At 33.5% G+C, this 17,274-nt stretch overlaps 1 protein-coding gene and 1 pseudogene across 1 annotated transcript in view; both read right to left on the bottom strand.

Annotated features, from left to right (window-relative positions):
* Positions 1–5,852: 5,852 nt before the first annotated feature.
* Positions 5,853–11,013, bottom strand: LOC132173395 (probable sodium/metabolite cotransporter BASS5, chloroplastic; annotated as a pseudogene).
* Positions 11,014–16,494: 5,481 nt separating this feature from the next.
* Positions 16,495–17,274, bottom strand: part of LOC132173399 (calcineurin B-like protein 7) — a 13,496-nt gene continuing 12,716 nt past the window's right edge. Inside the window, exons 4-7 of the mRNA XM_059584893.1 lie at positions 17,159–17,267; positions 17,026–17,078; positions 16,695–16,775; positions 16,495–16,611 (exon numbers count right to left, since the gene is read on the bottom strand). Of these exons, the coding sequence (XP_059440876.1) occupies positions 16,495–16,611; positions 16,695–16,775; positions 17,026–17,078; positions 17,159–17,267 (360 nt within the window). The remainder of the gene's footprint in view (positions 16,612–16,694; positions 16,776–17,025; positions 17,079–17,158; positions 17,268–17,274) is intronic.

The raw sequence follows: 17,274 nt of genomic DNA, 5'->3' as shown, positions 1-17,274 counted from the left end.
TAGGGGTGCAAAGGCGGGCGGTTTTTAACCGCCCGCTAACCGCTAACCGCCATAACCGCCAACCGCCTAACCGCCTAACCGTTTAACCGCATTAACCGCTAACCGCCTAACCGCCATAACCGCCTAGCGGTTAGCGGTTAGCGGTTATTGGGTCTACTAACCGTAACCGCTAACCGCTAACCGCCTTTTTATATAATATATTTTTATAATTATAATTATAAAAATATTTATACATATAACATAATCACTTGATCATTAAATCACAATTTTTTAAAAAAATAATTAAATCACAATTTGAGTATTAATATATTATCACTATAATTTATATGATTATATCACATGAGATTGATTATTAAATCATTTGATTATATAATAACAAATTATACATATATAATATGACATAACTCATAAGTATACTAATTCATACTAATTCATACTAATACAACAATTAAATATCTAGAGACTTATTTCCAATGTATGTTATAAACCTATAAGTCTATATAAGTCTACATATGTATATGAATAATATAAATATATAATATCAATAGTTAATCATATGATTCAATGACAATTCAAATACTTTATTCAAGACTTCAAGTGAATCATATTATTAATATACAATGATGATATGATTCGTATAATATCAAATTAAGTAATTGACATTGGATTAAACAATGACCAATATGTTACTTATAAACATAATTTAAGTATTAATGTATTAACATTATAATTTTAGTAATTTATATATTATCACTATAATTGATATGATTATATCACATGATGACTTGATCATTAAATCATATGATTATATAATAATAAATAATACATATATAATATGACATAACTCATAAGTCATAAGTCTACAAGTTAATCATATGATTCATGTACAATGATAATCACAATTGATTCAATTGAATTAAACAATATGTTACTTATAACTACAAGTCTACAATTTAATTAAAGCATTATTAGATACTTTAGGAATTTAGGATTTAGGAGTTTGAACATTACCATTTACCATTAGATATTAAGTTCAATTCAAAGAAAAAAGATTATAAGTAAATGTGATAAGAATTTAAATAATTAATCATATGAATCATATGATATAATTTAATGAGACTATATGATTATATAATATCAAATTAAGTAATTGACATTAGATTCAACAATGTGTTACTTATAATCACAATTGAAGTATTAATGTATTTTTTTGAACATTTTTTAGAAAAAGAAATTTAACCATTTTTTGAAAGAAAAAAAAAAAGAAAATTAACAATTTTGAACAATTTTGAATTATATATATATAATTGCTTATAGTTATATTATATGCATATTGAATAATATAAATGTATAAGATAAATATTTAACTATATGATCCAATTACAATTCCAATACTTAATCAATTATTCATGTACACTGACAATGACAATGTGATTCATATAATATCAAATTAAGTAATTGACATTGGATTAAACAATGTGTTACTTATAACTACAATTGAAGTATTTTTGTTTGTTTGTAAGTTTATAAGATCAACACTTAATCATATGATCCAATGACAATTCAAATATTTATAGCAATTGGGCCCAAGAAGATATTAAAAATACAAGAAAAAAAAAATGAGGTTAAAAAAAAGCCAAAAAAAAAAAGCCCAATTTTAAAAAAGCGGTTAGCGGGCGGTTATCTATTTCACTAACCGCTAACCGGCCACTAACCGCTAACCGTTAACCGCTAGGCGGTTAGCGGTTGCGGTTAGTAAAATTTACTAACCGCTAGGGCTGTTACGGTTAGCGGTTATTGCCACTAACCGCTAACCGTAACCGCCTTTGCACCCCTAATTGAGACGTCTTGAATTTTTTATGCTATAGTTGGATGAAACCTAAACGGAAGTATCCCATTGGCATTTTGCCTAACGTTGTAAAAAAATTTAAAACTGAGGCAGCTATTTGATTTTGTTCATAATCACAAGTACCAAAACTGTGTTTAACCCTTAAATTTAATTGTGACTAACATAATAGTGAGACGTAAACTGCCACCTCAATTTACAAATTCACGCAACACTTATCACGCATTTTAGTGCCATCTGTTCAACGGTGAGTAAACAAAAATATTGGCACTACTCAGTAAATATGAAATTGTTGGGTTCAATATTCAATGCTAAAGAAGATGACAGCTCCCAAAACTCCTTCAAAAATTCGCATGTAAGAATAAAATAATCATTATTATTGTTACGTTTTATTTTTTGGGTTGGAAAATTCAAGTGTCAAAACATAAATTGGGTTGTAATGTTTGAGTTTAAGTTAAGAATGGTTATAAGCTTGTGTAAATATATATGAGATGATTTCTATAGCAAATATTATGATCTAAAAGGCCCGAAATGCCCCTCTCCAGCTATCTAATGATGGGCCAGCACTCACCAACAAGAGACTCAACAATGACCCAATATTCTAAGAAGTTCACAAGGTGGGTCGGACGCCAAGTAGGCCCACATTAGCCCATCTTTCAAATTATAGTCAAAGAAGCCCAACAGAGGCGTAGAGTCCACGAAGGTCACATAGGAAAAGTTCAATCAAGTTTAAAAGGATGGCACATGATCCTCTTCTTCACCCAATCAATCAAAGACTTGCTTCAACATACCATGAATATGATTCCACATATACTTTACACTCAAACTAAGATTTGATTCTTTGTGTGCACCAACAATTCTAAGCCGCTTTTGCTTATTCTTTAGATTTACACTTGAAATTTTTTTTGTCTGCCCTCCAACAAAAAGAAAAAGTGTTCATCAGAAGAATATCATTACAGTAACAACATTAATTAAGAGAAATACTAAGAATCTCATTATGGTATTTTTCATAAGCCCAAGCCAAGTCAACTTTTCTAAGCATATCAGTATTGGGTGAGTGCAACCCAAGTCAACCTTGCTCGCCTCTTGGGTTTGAATAATTTGATACATCTTTAACGGGGCTTCCAACTTTTGTAGTATTCACAAAATACAAAGTTGTCGTTTATAAACAATGTTACTGCTCAATCGACACTACTAGATGCTTAATTATTCCTTATGCAAACATTGGATTTTTTTTTCTTTTTTTTGTATATATATAATCAACGAATTAAATGTCGTCTCATGCATACATATGCATAAATACACTTCAAATGTTTAAACTAATCCTTCATTTTATAATCATAATTAATCAATTAATTATCTTACTCCACTAATTAAGATAATTTAAACTATCCCTCCCCCTCAAGCAAACACTGAAAAATTCAAAGATTCGAATCCTCGCCGTGAACTGTCATTTGCATCTTTCTTTTTTGTTCTTCTTTGTCTACCTGCTTTGCATCACTTGTCTTATTGGATGCTGTAAAGGAGGGCTTTTACGCCGCCTCCTTACTACAGTTTAACTCTTATCATTTACCTTTCTCCCAAACTTTTGTATACGATAAAGTATGGATTGTTTTTGTAATTTCATCAATAAATGTGACTAATTAATTGTCTCATCTCGCATAATCTCCAATTAATTCTAACCACCTCTCCCTCTCCCTCTCGATCGGTTGTGTGCTTCGAGACAGCGAATTTGATTGTGTGAGAGATCTTCGATCGCTCTCTTGAGAGAGATGGAGAACTGTCGTCATGGCAGACTTGGCAGTTACACTTTAGCGCACCACTTGATCTACAAAGAAGAGCTGAAAAAAGACGGTGAGAAGAAAGTTCTTTGCTTGTACTGCAACAAACCAATATGGGGTTCCCTCTACAACTGTGTCGAATGTCTTAACCGCCCCGTTCATATCTACTCATCCGTAAACAGTCATTGCTTGGACTTCACAGAAAAGCTGGAAAATGAAGTTGTTTGCTCCTTTTGCGACGAACCACTATTGGGTCCCGCCTACAAATGCCCCGTCTCCAAATGCAACTTCGTCATTCACAAATCATGCACCCAACTATCTTTGAAGATATACCACCCTTTGCACCCAAAACATAACCTTTTTCTCCGAGACCCTGATGGAAATTGTTGTGATGCTTGTTGTAGATCTCACGAGAAATCTTTCTTTTACAGTTGTCGTTTTTGCGGATTCCAACTCGACATTGAATGTGCTAATCACCGATTGCCAATTAATCCTAATGACTGTCACCAACACGAATTCTTCCCCATTTGGAAGAAGATCCAGTTCAATTGTGAAGCTTGTGGAGAGGAAATCACAAACCTCACCTACAAAGTGTGCAACATCTGCAAACTCTTGGTTCACTATAGGTGCGCTAAAATTCCACGCACAGTCAAAATTAACCTACACAATCACTTTCTCAGTCTCATCTATTCTCCTCATGAAATTAAGAAGCGTGGTGACATATTCTTCTGCAGAATCTGCCATAACAAGGTAAATACAGAGTATGCAGCTTACTATTGTCATGAATGTAATTATATTTTACACACGGAATGCCTTAGACGTTTTATAGATATGTATGGAGAGTCGCCTACAACTAGTGGGTTGGTGCTTAATAAATCCGTTAGATATACAACTCATAGGATCAAGGCGCTCAATCATGCAAAGGACGAAGGGCCTCACCCTAAGGAGATCAACCATTTCAGTCATCAACAACATAAATTATTCCTCTACGATGATGAGGTCAAGGATGATAAGGTTTGTAACGGGTGTATGGAATTCATAACTTCAGCCCCGTTTTACAGCTGTGAGCATTGCAATTTCTTTCTTCATATTCAATGTACTAAACTTCCCACAACAATTGAGCAACACCGACTTGACAACTTTCACACGCTCACCCTCCTCCCATGGGCACCTACCAAGAGTGGAGTGTTCTTTTGTTCTATTTGTTCTCGTCATCAGCGCGGCTTCACCTACAAATGTGACGAGTATTGGTGTGGCAAAACCTTTGACTCTCAATGCGGTTCAATTCCAAAAACCCTTCAACACGAAGGTCATCAGCACAACCTTTTCCTTCCTCCCCATTCTAATAGGACATGCAAAGCTTGTCCTAAGGATAACAAGAAGTATGTATTTGTATGCACCAATTGCGATTTCACCTTGGGATTCAGATGTGCAAATCTTCCACTGGTAGTGAGGCATAAATATGATACACATCTCCTCAAGCTCACCTACGTTACTAAAGAAGATTCTAGAGAATATTATTGCCTAATTTGTGAAGGAGAAAGAGACCCAAACCACTGGTTCTATTACTGTGAAAAATGTGACTTTCCAGCTCACCCCGAATGTATTATTGGGAACTATCCATGCATTACGATTGGAAGTACTTACAAAAGTGAATATCATGAGCATCCTCTCACTTTTGTTCAAAAGACTGGAGACTCTAGATGCGATGCTTGTAGAGAACGTTTTGATGATGTGGCACTAGAATGTCCTCAATGTAACTTTAGTGTTCATCCTCCAAGACCTTACTTCCCTGATTGTATGTGGAAACGAAGTGAACGGGGATGGTAGAGTGTTGTATATGTGAGAACGGGTTTCATGTGGAGCATCTTGGCCTTTAATCTTTTGATGAAGTTGGGCTTTTGTTCTTTATTCTTTATTTTGCTATCTTGTCCTTCTTGAACCTGATTGAACGCTCAGCTGGGCTGTCTGTATTGCTTTGTTATTTGGTTTGTTGTGTGTTTCTTTCTTGTGGGTCCTTGCTGATGGTCTCTTTCTTTGTATTTTGTTTCTTTTAATTCAATACTTGTTTATCCAAAAAACTAAAATTTACAGAATAATTTTGAGGGAGTGAATTATTTTATAGACCAGTCTCTAAATGTTTTGTCCATTATTAGAATTTCAAATAACTCTTACAATTTAACATGAAAATCAATTAGGTCGTGTTAGATGTTCTGGTACCTGCATAATAATTAAATAGACATAGTTGTGTATACATAAGCAGTGGCAGAGGCTTTTTATATATGCCACAATCGATTCCTTCCAAGATCCTCTTAAATATGCAACTTTTTATATCATCTTTGAAGGAAAAATTGAAACGAAAGGAAGCCATTCATTCTTTACAAGAGATGATGTAAGAATGACACCTAAAACGGCTACCTGAAGATCCCATCTTCAAGTGGTCAATGACATCTTCTGCATTGCCCCATTCACCTCAAGATATAATGGATGGACAAAGTCACAGCATATCAAGACTTGTAGTGCTGTTTCAAATCAGACTTATTCTTTCCTCTTAGCCCAAACCATTACAAGAGTGAAGCCCATCAAAGACATTATTACAGTCTGCAAATCATATAGAAACATTATGGATATTACTCAAAATTATACAAGATCGACTATTGTGCAACCCCAGATGCAGCCTTATTCAAAAACAAAATGCGAGAGAAAATATTCCAGCACACGTATGGTAACATTCTAACAATTGGAGTAAGAAGGCATCATCTACGGATAAATCACCACTTACCCCAAAAGTTTAATCCTATAGAAAGAGATAAATAAAATTATTTTATTAATACCTTAACACTCCCCCTTACGTTTGGGCTCAAACTCCTTTTTAATAGGTGGGACCCAACACATAGAATATTTAATTGAAATGGAGGATGAGTAATTGATAGAGTTAAAGGTTCGAACTCATGGACCTCTGGATTAAATCACCACTTGTCCTAAGAGAGAGAGAGAACTTCGAATATAATTTGGCCAAATTCTGTAAATTATCTGCCCGATTTTCTTATCATTTGATATGTGATATGATTCTATATTGGCTGTAAACGTATATCCAGTAAATAAAAAAACAGCAAGCAACGGTTATTCTAGATAGGAAAACCAGAGTGAGAGTGAATCCATGACAATCAAACTATACAGGATGGAATTACTATATTGGGAGGAGTTGATAATCTTATTCATATCAGGGGAAAAAAAACCCTGCTTCTCGCAGTAAGAAAGAGATGATTTAACTGAATTTCGTTTTTTGGAGGAAAAAAATAGGAGAAATTTGATACAAAAGCGATGGCATGAACTTACTGAGATTGCTGGAGGCACACCCACAAGTGGATCTTGGAAGAACCTATTTGCAAGTGCAAGGGCAAGAAGACTACTTTGCATTCCTGCAAAAGCAAAAACATTATAGGATAGTGTTCTTTTGCAGATGCAGATGCAGAGTATTACAATGCTGTTAATGGCTAAACGGTGGGACCTGTCTCATAGGATAGTGTTCTTTGCAGAGCTTTCACATCTGTTGCCTTATGGAAGACTAGACCAGAAAAGAAATAACCAGCTACAAATGCAGAAAAATGAAATGCAATAACGAGCAACAAAATTGTCACTCCAAAAGGAGATAAAACAGAATCAATGTTAAGGGCAAGTGGTGCTCCAACACAGAGAGCTATTACTGATAGTGGAGGCAAAATTGGCCGAATAGCATCACAGATCAGGGGAAAAAACCTGTAGGCACAAATATAAGAGACAGGTAGGGACCACTAAAAGAGTTCAATATGTTATCAAGTTATATGGAGTTGTTATATCACCGATTCAATAGCAAGCCTGCAGCAATGGGCACAACTACTATCTGCGTAACGCTAGACATCATTCCATCAACAGGCAGTCTCTTTCCAATGAGCAAGTGATAACAATGGTGTGATGAATACTGCAGTAGCAGTAGACAATGATGTCATGATAATGCTTAGAGGGGCCATTAGTTGGTCTGTGAGAAAAGTAGCGTAGTTTGAGAGCTGGGCCCCACTAACACAAGATACCAACATAATCCCAGCACCTGTTACATAGATTAAGAAAATGTTAACCCAGTGTCGGCAGGTTTTTGAAGGTGAGATTGATAATAGCTATCAAAAAAGAAAGAACAATATATATATATATATATGTATAGAGAGAGAGAGAGAGAGAGAGAGAGAGAGAGAGAATACTTACCTATGGAAGGTGGTAGACCAAATAGTGTAGCTGAGATTGTGCCAAAAAGATATCCAAGAAGAGGCTTCACAACAAATTGGCCAACATAACCAGCAAAAATAGCTGCTGGTCTCTTGAATGCTTCAAGGAAATCATTTTCTCTGGAATTGACCCCAACTGCGAACATTAAAAACCCCAATGCCAGTGCATAGTACCTACAAAAAAAAAAAAAAAACATGAATTATAAGCATAAGCTTTGGATAAACATTGTAAATCTTTTCCTTTTCAGTTTTTGTTAGAAATCAACATTATGAACTAAGCCAAAATTAACTCCTATCCCTCACTGGTTTCACAAAAGTAACATAGCAAAAATAATGATGTATCTTTTTCATGTTCCATAGATAAAGACTGCGAAACTTATCCTACTTTAGAAAAGTAATTCAAGTAGATAAATTCTTATATATAATTTTTGATGCATTTGTCGATGACTCATAACCTTAGAGAAATTAACTCCTGCTTTCTCCACATTTTAGACGGTAAAGAAGATCAATATGCAAATGGCTCATCATTTTTCCTTGAGGTTGCTCTTTGATGCAACTTTTTACGTAATCAGGCACACATTGACCAACCAATTCATCTAAAGAGTGTTCAGTCACCTGGTGGTAAATCATGTAAAATAAGGTGGGTAGACAAGAGCCAACAGCGTACTACCAAGGACTACATGAGGCAAAAGGGAATTTGATTCCCTCAATATTTTCACTATAGAAGAGTCCTTTTGCTTAGGCACCTGAAACAAGACATGCAGCAGTGTGATCAATATGGCATGAAATAACTCTGCAAGTGAGTTGTCTATATCAGACTAAAGGGTAAAAAGTCATATATTCCCTTGTTTCACAAACCAAATATCCTTATGTTACATGTATGCGTCTATTTAATACATTCATAATTGACAAAATTGTAGCAATCCACTGTATGGAAACAGTCAACCAACCAATAGAGGTATAATCAGGATAGGATTGAGTATGTTCTAAGTTCACCTCATGTAGGTCCTCATTTGAATAACGTAACTTAAGGTTGCTAAAAAGAGGATGGCTAAAATTGAAAAGCTGGATGGCTCTGATTCGTTATTTGACTTGCTTCAACCATCTCTTGACCCAAAGAAGAAAACTATTAGTCTGGCCTTTGTCAACTTAGAAGGTGGAAAGGAGCAGCAGCACTTATATTTGTCTTGCCAAAGTCGATGTAACGTAGCTGAAGACATGGTAACAATAATCAGAAGCGTCAACGTCTTCTAACCAAAAGATAAAACAATAAACTCCACAAAGTGTTTGAGAGAAATTCTTTGATTTGATATGTGATATCTAGGTTATCTTCTCCTTCTTTTTTGCTTTAAGGAAAATCAAAAGTCCCACCATTAGATAGGAACCAAAACCATCAAAAAAAAATCTGCTACAATAATTGCAACATTGTTCGTGGTATTACAATATTCTGTGGTGCATTTGTGGTGCTACAACAGTCGGTGCCATTAAATAAAAATTCCTTGTGCTGCTTTCCTACAACAAATTTGGCATTACCGTTCTTGTCCAACATTAGATTTTTTCTAATCTGTCCTATATCAATTTGTCTCATACCTGATTTATGTTCTTATCTTTCCCTGAAATCCAAATTGTAAAAACCCCAAACCGCTCATCTATCAAATAGCTACCCAAGAATTCAATTTTACCATTGGATTACATTTTCTCCCTATATCCTTTGTACTAGCAGAACATGAAAAAGAATGGATATTATGAGTTATCTCATATATAAAATATTCAAATTTCAGTCTTTTCACATTTTAAAAATATACAAAAGATAATGAGCATGTGGATTAAATAGTAAAAGATACGTCATTCATATGAAATTTGGTGTGCATGTTGAGTGAACAGAATGTGTAACCCAAAATATTAATCTAATTGATAGTACACCTCTGGTCAATTAGACCCTTCAGAAACTTTTCATGAGATGAGTATTTTGACAAACCCTCATTAGAGTTAGGTAGTCTTGGGTCTCTCTCAACCCCATGTTAAGTGGTGATTTAACATGGTATCAGAGCCAAAGGTCATAGGATCGAACCTTGACTCCGTCAAATCACCCCCCATTTAAATCAAATATTGCACGTGTTGGGCCTCACCTATTAAAAGGGAGTTTGAGCCCACAAGTGAGGGAGAGTGTTAAAGTATTAATTAAGTGATTAAATTTACCTCTTCCTATCAGCTTAAGCTTTTGGGATGAATAGTAGTTTAACATAATATTTATGCTCCACAAATATCAAGATTATCAAACATATTCAAATATTTTTTTGGTAGTTCAAAAATACAAATAGTACTTGAATTTATGCAATTGACATGAACTTTGGTGTGCATCTAGCCGTGGAATTGTCAAGATATTAAATTGTTTAAAAGTTACTAAACAGTATAAAAATAATGAAAAAAATTAAACCAGATATAAGTTGAATGTAAGCTATACACACACACACACACACACACACACATACTGACATACACAATGTAAAGGTACATTTTCACTATTTGAACACCAAGATCAAGGCTCCAATGCACAGCCTTTCTTTAAACACAACCCATATAACACTTTAAAAATTAAAATTGAACACACCTGAGCTGACCCGGATTCACCATTTGGGCCCGGAACCGGTTCCGGAGTATCGGAAAACTTATCAGGTACACAGCTGCTGACCAACAGCCTTGTACTCCAATCTGTCATTGAAACAATATGCACACTAAAACATCCAAATACAGAAAACACAAACATCAAAAATTAAGAAAACGAAAATAAAATCAAAACCCACGTGGGAAATCAGAGCCAGAGCGAAATGGAAACCCCAGAGACCGCGAGAAAGACAGAGTTGGCGACGAGGGTGGTGAGCGATTTCGCGGCCAAATTGGGTGCTGGAGTTTTCGTGTACCAGAGAGATTTTGAGAGTGGAGCTCCGAGAACTGTGGATGGTGGATCTGTAGCTGCTTGTTGATACTCAAATTCATTCTCAAGATCAAAATTTGGAAGAAAAAATTAGAAATTTTTTTTTTTTTTTTTTTTTTCTGGTTTTGGGAAGAGAAGTGTTTACCAGCTTGTCACTGTTAACAGTGGAATCGTATCTATTTATGCGCGTTTATATATATATATCAGTAAGAATTTGTCGTTATATCTGTGATTCTGTAGCTCCAGACGATAAAGGTCAACTACACGCTCGTTTCAGAGCGGGCAAATGCTATTTTTCATTCCCCTCACCATCTCCTCACCATCTCCTCTCTCTTGTTTTTATTTTATTATTATTTTTTTTTGAAAAAATCAAAATGTTGAAAGAGGGAAGATGGTGGGGAGATGGTGAGGGGAATGTATTCTAGCATCCCTCTTTCAGAGCGTGTGCGAGATCATCAAGAGATCGTCAACATGTGACATGTAGGTAATTATATTAACGATGTCACTGAAAATAATAATTATTATTATTACCATTGAAATTTGATTTTAATTATTAGTATGTTTGTTATTTCCTTTTTTGGTATGTTGGATACGGATCCGGCATATACGCTCTTGTTTTAACTGCAGCAAACAAAACAATAGAGTTGGAAAAATTTAGATTTGGGATTGCGGTTTTAATTAGTACGATTTTAAAATTTTGTATTTTTTAAATCACAAAGATTTTTGATAAAACAAATTATTATGCGAAATCGTGATTTTGGTTTAAATTCGCGTTTTTTTTTCAAATAAGCACCCTTCTCCTAACTTGCTATAGAAATCGCAAATTTTTTTTCTTATTTTATATTATATGCTTTTAAAATCGCAATGGCAAATATTTTATGTTTTGTAATCTCTTTTAAAAACGCAAATTATTCTTAAGAAATCGCAATTTCAAACGCACCCTAAATCATTTCACAGTTTAACTACAGTACATAAGGCGAATTTGTTGGATAATACTTTTTAAGAAGTATTTGTTGCTAGAGGGCTTGTCTCACACCCACCAAAGAACACGATATGTTTGAGTTTATAAGCGTTACGAGTCATTTTTCTGTCAGCAATTGTTAGGATTACTCCCCTTTAAGATTTAATAAAGAAACTTAACAGATTAGTGACATTGCAAAAAAATTAAAAGTTTGATAATTATACATAAATGAACCATAATATAATTGAGAGTCAAATCTTAAAATAAAAAATAAAAGTAATCAGTGGGTTTGAATACTTTATACCAACCATTTGATTTAATGGGTTATAATATTTCATAAAATAATATTCGCAATTTAATATCATACATTTGTCTAATACATAAGGTAATCATGCCAAATTCATCAACGCAATTTACTTTTAAAAAAAGTTTCGAGTAGATTTGTTCTGTTACAAAGTCTCAAGTTGATATATATATATATTGTTGGGAAAATTGATAATTAATTGGTTACCAATTTCCCACCAGCCCTTTATGCGAAAGATAAGTTTGGAAAGAAAACACACGAGAACACACACCAATCACACACGTACACAAATAGTTTACGTGGTTCGGCAATATGCCTACGTCCACGGGGCGTAATCCGGTCTCCTTCTTTACTATTGAGAAATATTGAGTATAATAGTACAAGCTTGAACCGCTCAAGTTTAATATTCCAAACTCAAGCCCTTAACCCCTTGTACACCTCACTCAACTGTCCATCTCAAATACCCAGTAAAGAAAAGTCACAAAGTGTTCTCACCAATTTGGATTTTCGGATCCCCCACTTAACCAAGGACTGCATGTCCTTTTATAGAGGTTTAATCACGAAAAAAGAGGAGAAACAATTATAATCCAATTGCTGCTGAGAAAACGAAACCATCATGAATACAAAGTCTTTTCCATGATGAAGATAAGCATTTCAGCCCACATGTTTATCCACACACGTTTTCTCCAAAAATCCAATTCTAGTTGTTCTTGGACTCCTTTTAAAACTAACATTATCTTCTTATAGATAAATATGACTTGAGCCCACCAACTTGAATATTGATATTTTCTAGCAATTATCTTCACACTTGTTGACAATTTGAACCATTATCAACATATATATATATATATATATATATATATATATATATATCAAGAAGGAAGGAAGATTAACGTAATTTTCAAGTTTAGTTATGCCTTCACTTGTCGTTGCTGTCGCTTTGAATTGTTTCCCGTTCTTTGAATTCTTTACTCTTCATCTGCCCAAACGAAAAGGAAATGTGCGTTGACAAATAAGAATAATAATTGGCTAACTAGTGCCAATTGCCTACTCAATCCAACCATGACTACTGTTATGTGGTGTTTAAAATAATAATAATAATATTAAGATGTGGATAATTCTCGCAATTTAGTTGTTTGAATCACAAGCAATTACGAGATTATCTCTTAAAAGAGGGGATGAAAATTGAAGACCATACTACTGTACTACATACTAATAGGCCTTTATGGACCGATTGTTAAAAATAATTTTGGATGGTGCACAAATTCTCATTGATATAAAATAATTATAATATGAAAATTAACAATAAAATAAATAAAATACAAGAGATGAAAAATAGAGTATGGAAAGATCTCACAATGCTATAGAATCACGCAAGAGCATTATCCTTAAAGGTTGATTCGTGCCTCCCGAAGTATATAACTCGGTGCGATCGGATTATTTGACATGCAACCTCTCAGGATTAGACTATAGCGTTTACCTTCGTTAAGGACACACTTCTAATAATGAAGACTAGTAGAACAACCCTTTAATCTTCTTGATAAAAAACCGCAAAGAGAAAATAAAAATTGAATAGAATAGAATTCTATGCAATTGGTCTTCTAAAATATGACAAAACTATTTTATAAAGAAATTGAGTTTGCCTTTCTTTCTATCTTGTTGAAAACTCACTCTTCCATAGGATTGGGGATTTTTCTTTCTTTATATAATCAATGACCAAATGGTCATAACACCAAAAAATGGTAAAACATTTGTTAATAATCAAATAATCAAACTACAATAAAACTTGTTAAAAACTAACGGTCAAAACGGTAAAAAACAATTAAAAAAAAAGGGTAAAAAGCAATTAAAACTAATTTTTATTTAATAACTCATAATCAAGTAATAAATACAAATGGTCATAAAACTTATATCTCATAACCAAGTAATAAATACAAACGATTATAAACCAAAATGGTTAAAGATGATTTTTATTTAAGTAATAAATACAAACGATTATAAACCAAAATGGTTAAAGATGATTTTTATTTCTCATAAAAACTCGTGAAAATATTATTAAATGATAAAACATTTTCAAATGACTGACAAATGAATGTTTGTAACAAATATTACAACACCGATGACTAAGATAGCATTCATAATGAACTCCTCAAATAAAAGTTAAATTTGAGGAGAAAAATTTATTTTATCAAATTTAAAGGACTACTTTTAAAATGAGTCAAATATCAAACTTTTTTATATATTTCTCTATTTTAATTAAATATTATTATTTTATTAGTTTTAAACCAATCGAAAGAGAAAGAGAAGAGAGTAAACCATAAGCTTAAAAGAATATATTACTTTAGCATTTACCCTCCTCTCTCCAATCGAAGGAGAGGGTGGTAAATGCCTTAAGCTGACATTAAGTCTAAGACTAACAATTGGACTAACCCCATTTTCATGGAATGCGCCACATGTTATTCCCTCTCTGCCCTAGAGGTTTCAGACACTCACAATTTAAACATAAGATCCCAATCTAAAAAGCTCCTTTTCCTGAGTCACCGCGTGTTTTCAAGCCAAAAACTCATTGTTTTTATCTTTAAAAATTAATTTAAAGTTATTTTTTAACCTTTTACAGAAAATACTTGTTCATTTTAAGGGGATTAGGATCCTCTTTTTCCTATCTTGTAAGATACCAACATATTATTTTCCTAAAATGATAAAATTTATTATTTCAATCATTTTTATTTAATGAAGAAATAAATCTATCAATAAATTTGTATATGTTGAAACTAGTAGCTCATATTAATATTAGTGGAAGGCCAGGTAGACAGGAGTAGAGTGAACGTCGCGATAGCGATGTTCACAAAGCGAAATGAAGTATTTTAGAAATTTTCTTAATATGTCCGTACAAGTAGAGTTTATGATTTTTCCTATATATATGTTATGATGTAATCCCGAATTATGAAGAGAAAAATACAGTCACCTTTTTGTGGATGTAGGCAAATTGTCGAACCACGTTAAATTTGTGTCTTAACTCTCTCTTTCTTAATTTTTTTCTTTTCGATTCTATATTGTTCATCAATTATTATGTACAGTAACAACAGTATATGACCTACGTGAGTCTATAAATCTAATAATTAAAATAATAATTTGTAACATATTTCTTATTTTCCAATCATAAGGGATACCCGTTGCTTTGTCACAATTCACAAACATCACCCACATGTCGGTTCATGAAGTCTCTCCATCTCTGTCAAAAAAAACCAAAGAAACGTCACGTCAGGTGATCTGTCTGACTTAACGACTTGTTAACGTTAACGTTAACGAAGCCAATAAAGAGCGAGTCTACCGGCTCAACTCGGTAACTCAGTGTGAGAACAAAGAAAAAGAAAATGGAAAAGCAGCGAGCATTGACGGTGAAAGCCAAGATAAAGCCTCAATGGCGCAAAACCCCACTCACGCAAGTCATCACAACTGTCTCTCACCAGCACCCATCTCAATATATTTATTACTATATTTTATTACAATATCTTAAATATTTAATTAAAATTTAAAATTTAAAATCTTAAAGTAATAATATATATATTAAAAAATTTAGAGAATATTGATCCATTGAAGCCCAACCTAGCATTATCCTAGTGAGTTCTTCAAACTTTAGTTAAATTTGAGACAAAAATTTATTTTATTTTAGTTAGTTACTTTTTAAATAAATCAAGGGTTTACAAGAATTTTTTTTTTTTTTTTTTTTTTCCGAAAGGAAGAGACGGTGAACAATCTTTAAAATCAAAAAAGGGATGGGTTCCTAACAATAAACCAAAAATAAAATACAATGGTACGAAAATACATATAAAATGTAGAAATAAGTCAAACAAATGACTTCGCCGGTCCTCTCCAGGGTCGCACAAGGCAAATAAGATTGATGTAGATTAAGACAAACATATCTAAATTCTCACTTAAAAACAACAGCAACCACCAAAAAGAAGCTCTTCAATATTTTCAAATTGGTTCGGGGATAACTTCAAGAGTGAAATCTAAATATCAGGAAAACAATAGTTAGTTCATGGATATATTTACATATACCAACAAAGTTCTTATACTTACATATACCAACAATCCAAACAAAACCCACGACTCAAATCGATGAACATTAATAGTAAATCGAATCTACACCCAACATAGTTCATAAAAAAGTCAGTTCCAAACACATACATATCAACAAAAAAAAAAACAAATCATTCCCATCAGCTAATAATAATAATAAAAAAAAAAAGATTGTTCATGTCATCTTCAAAGTCTGATCTGATCATGAAACTAGGAAATGCAGTTTTAATGTCCCTGCAATGAATGGTTATGGGTGAATCAATTGAAACAAAGATTTCAAGGTCAAATCAGATGAATAGAAACCAAGAAACAAGATGAAAGGGACTTACTTCAGATATGGAATAGTCATATCCTTCAATATGGATGGATTGCGAGACACAAACTCCTGCCACTCTTCCATATCAATTTTTCCATCTTGTTTTAAATCTGCTTCCCTAAATGTCTGTACAATTGTGGAGTGAAAGGTATACTCAATGAAAACATCATTGCATAGATTTTTGCACATGCTGCCATCTTAAGCCATACCTTATCAATAATGGCTTCAATGGTATCATCAGAAAGGATCATGTCCGACTCCTTCAGAAGCGCCAAAAGCATTTTCTTGACCTTTCACGAGTGTGAACAGCATAGTATGTTAGTTTTCAATTTCTTTTCCCCATTGCCATGCATTATTTTGTAACTTAACCAAGCTCTAGGGGCCTTTTAGCTTAGTTTTTCTTATGAAAAATGCTAGACCTACAATTCTTCTACAATTTGTTGACACATGTTAGCATGTGATTGGAAGCTGTTACAATATTATTTTAGTGGCTGACGTGGCTCCAATTACAAGAATTAAGGTCAAAATATCACTTATTACCTCTTCACGTTCGATAAAGCCTGTTTGCCATATATCATGTACTCGAAATGAAACTGCAACATCAGATATAAAGCTTTAGTACATTCTTTAGACACACACACACAAGAACTCACAAAATAGAAGAAATTCATACAAGCTACTTTTTCGGCTTTAGGTGCTTCTGGGTGAAAGACACTCAGTGATCGAACAACCTCCCCAAATTCTATCACCCCATTATGTTTGGAGTCGAACAGTTGGAAAATCTGTTAA

The sequence above is a fragment of the Corylus avellana genome, chromosome ca3 (assembly GCF_901000735.1).
Source record: "Corylus avellana chromosome ca3, CavTom2PMs-1.0".
NCBI lineage: Eukaryota > Viridiplantae > Streptophyta > Magnoliopsida > Fagales > Betulaceae > Corylus > Corylus avellana.
This window is presented reverse-complemented; position numbering and strand designations above follow the sequence as displayed.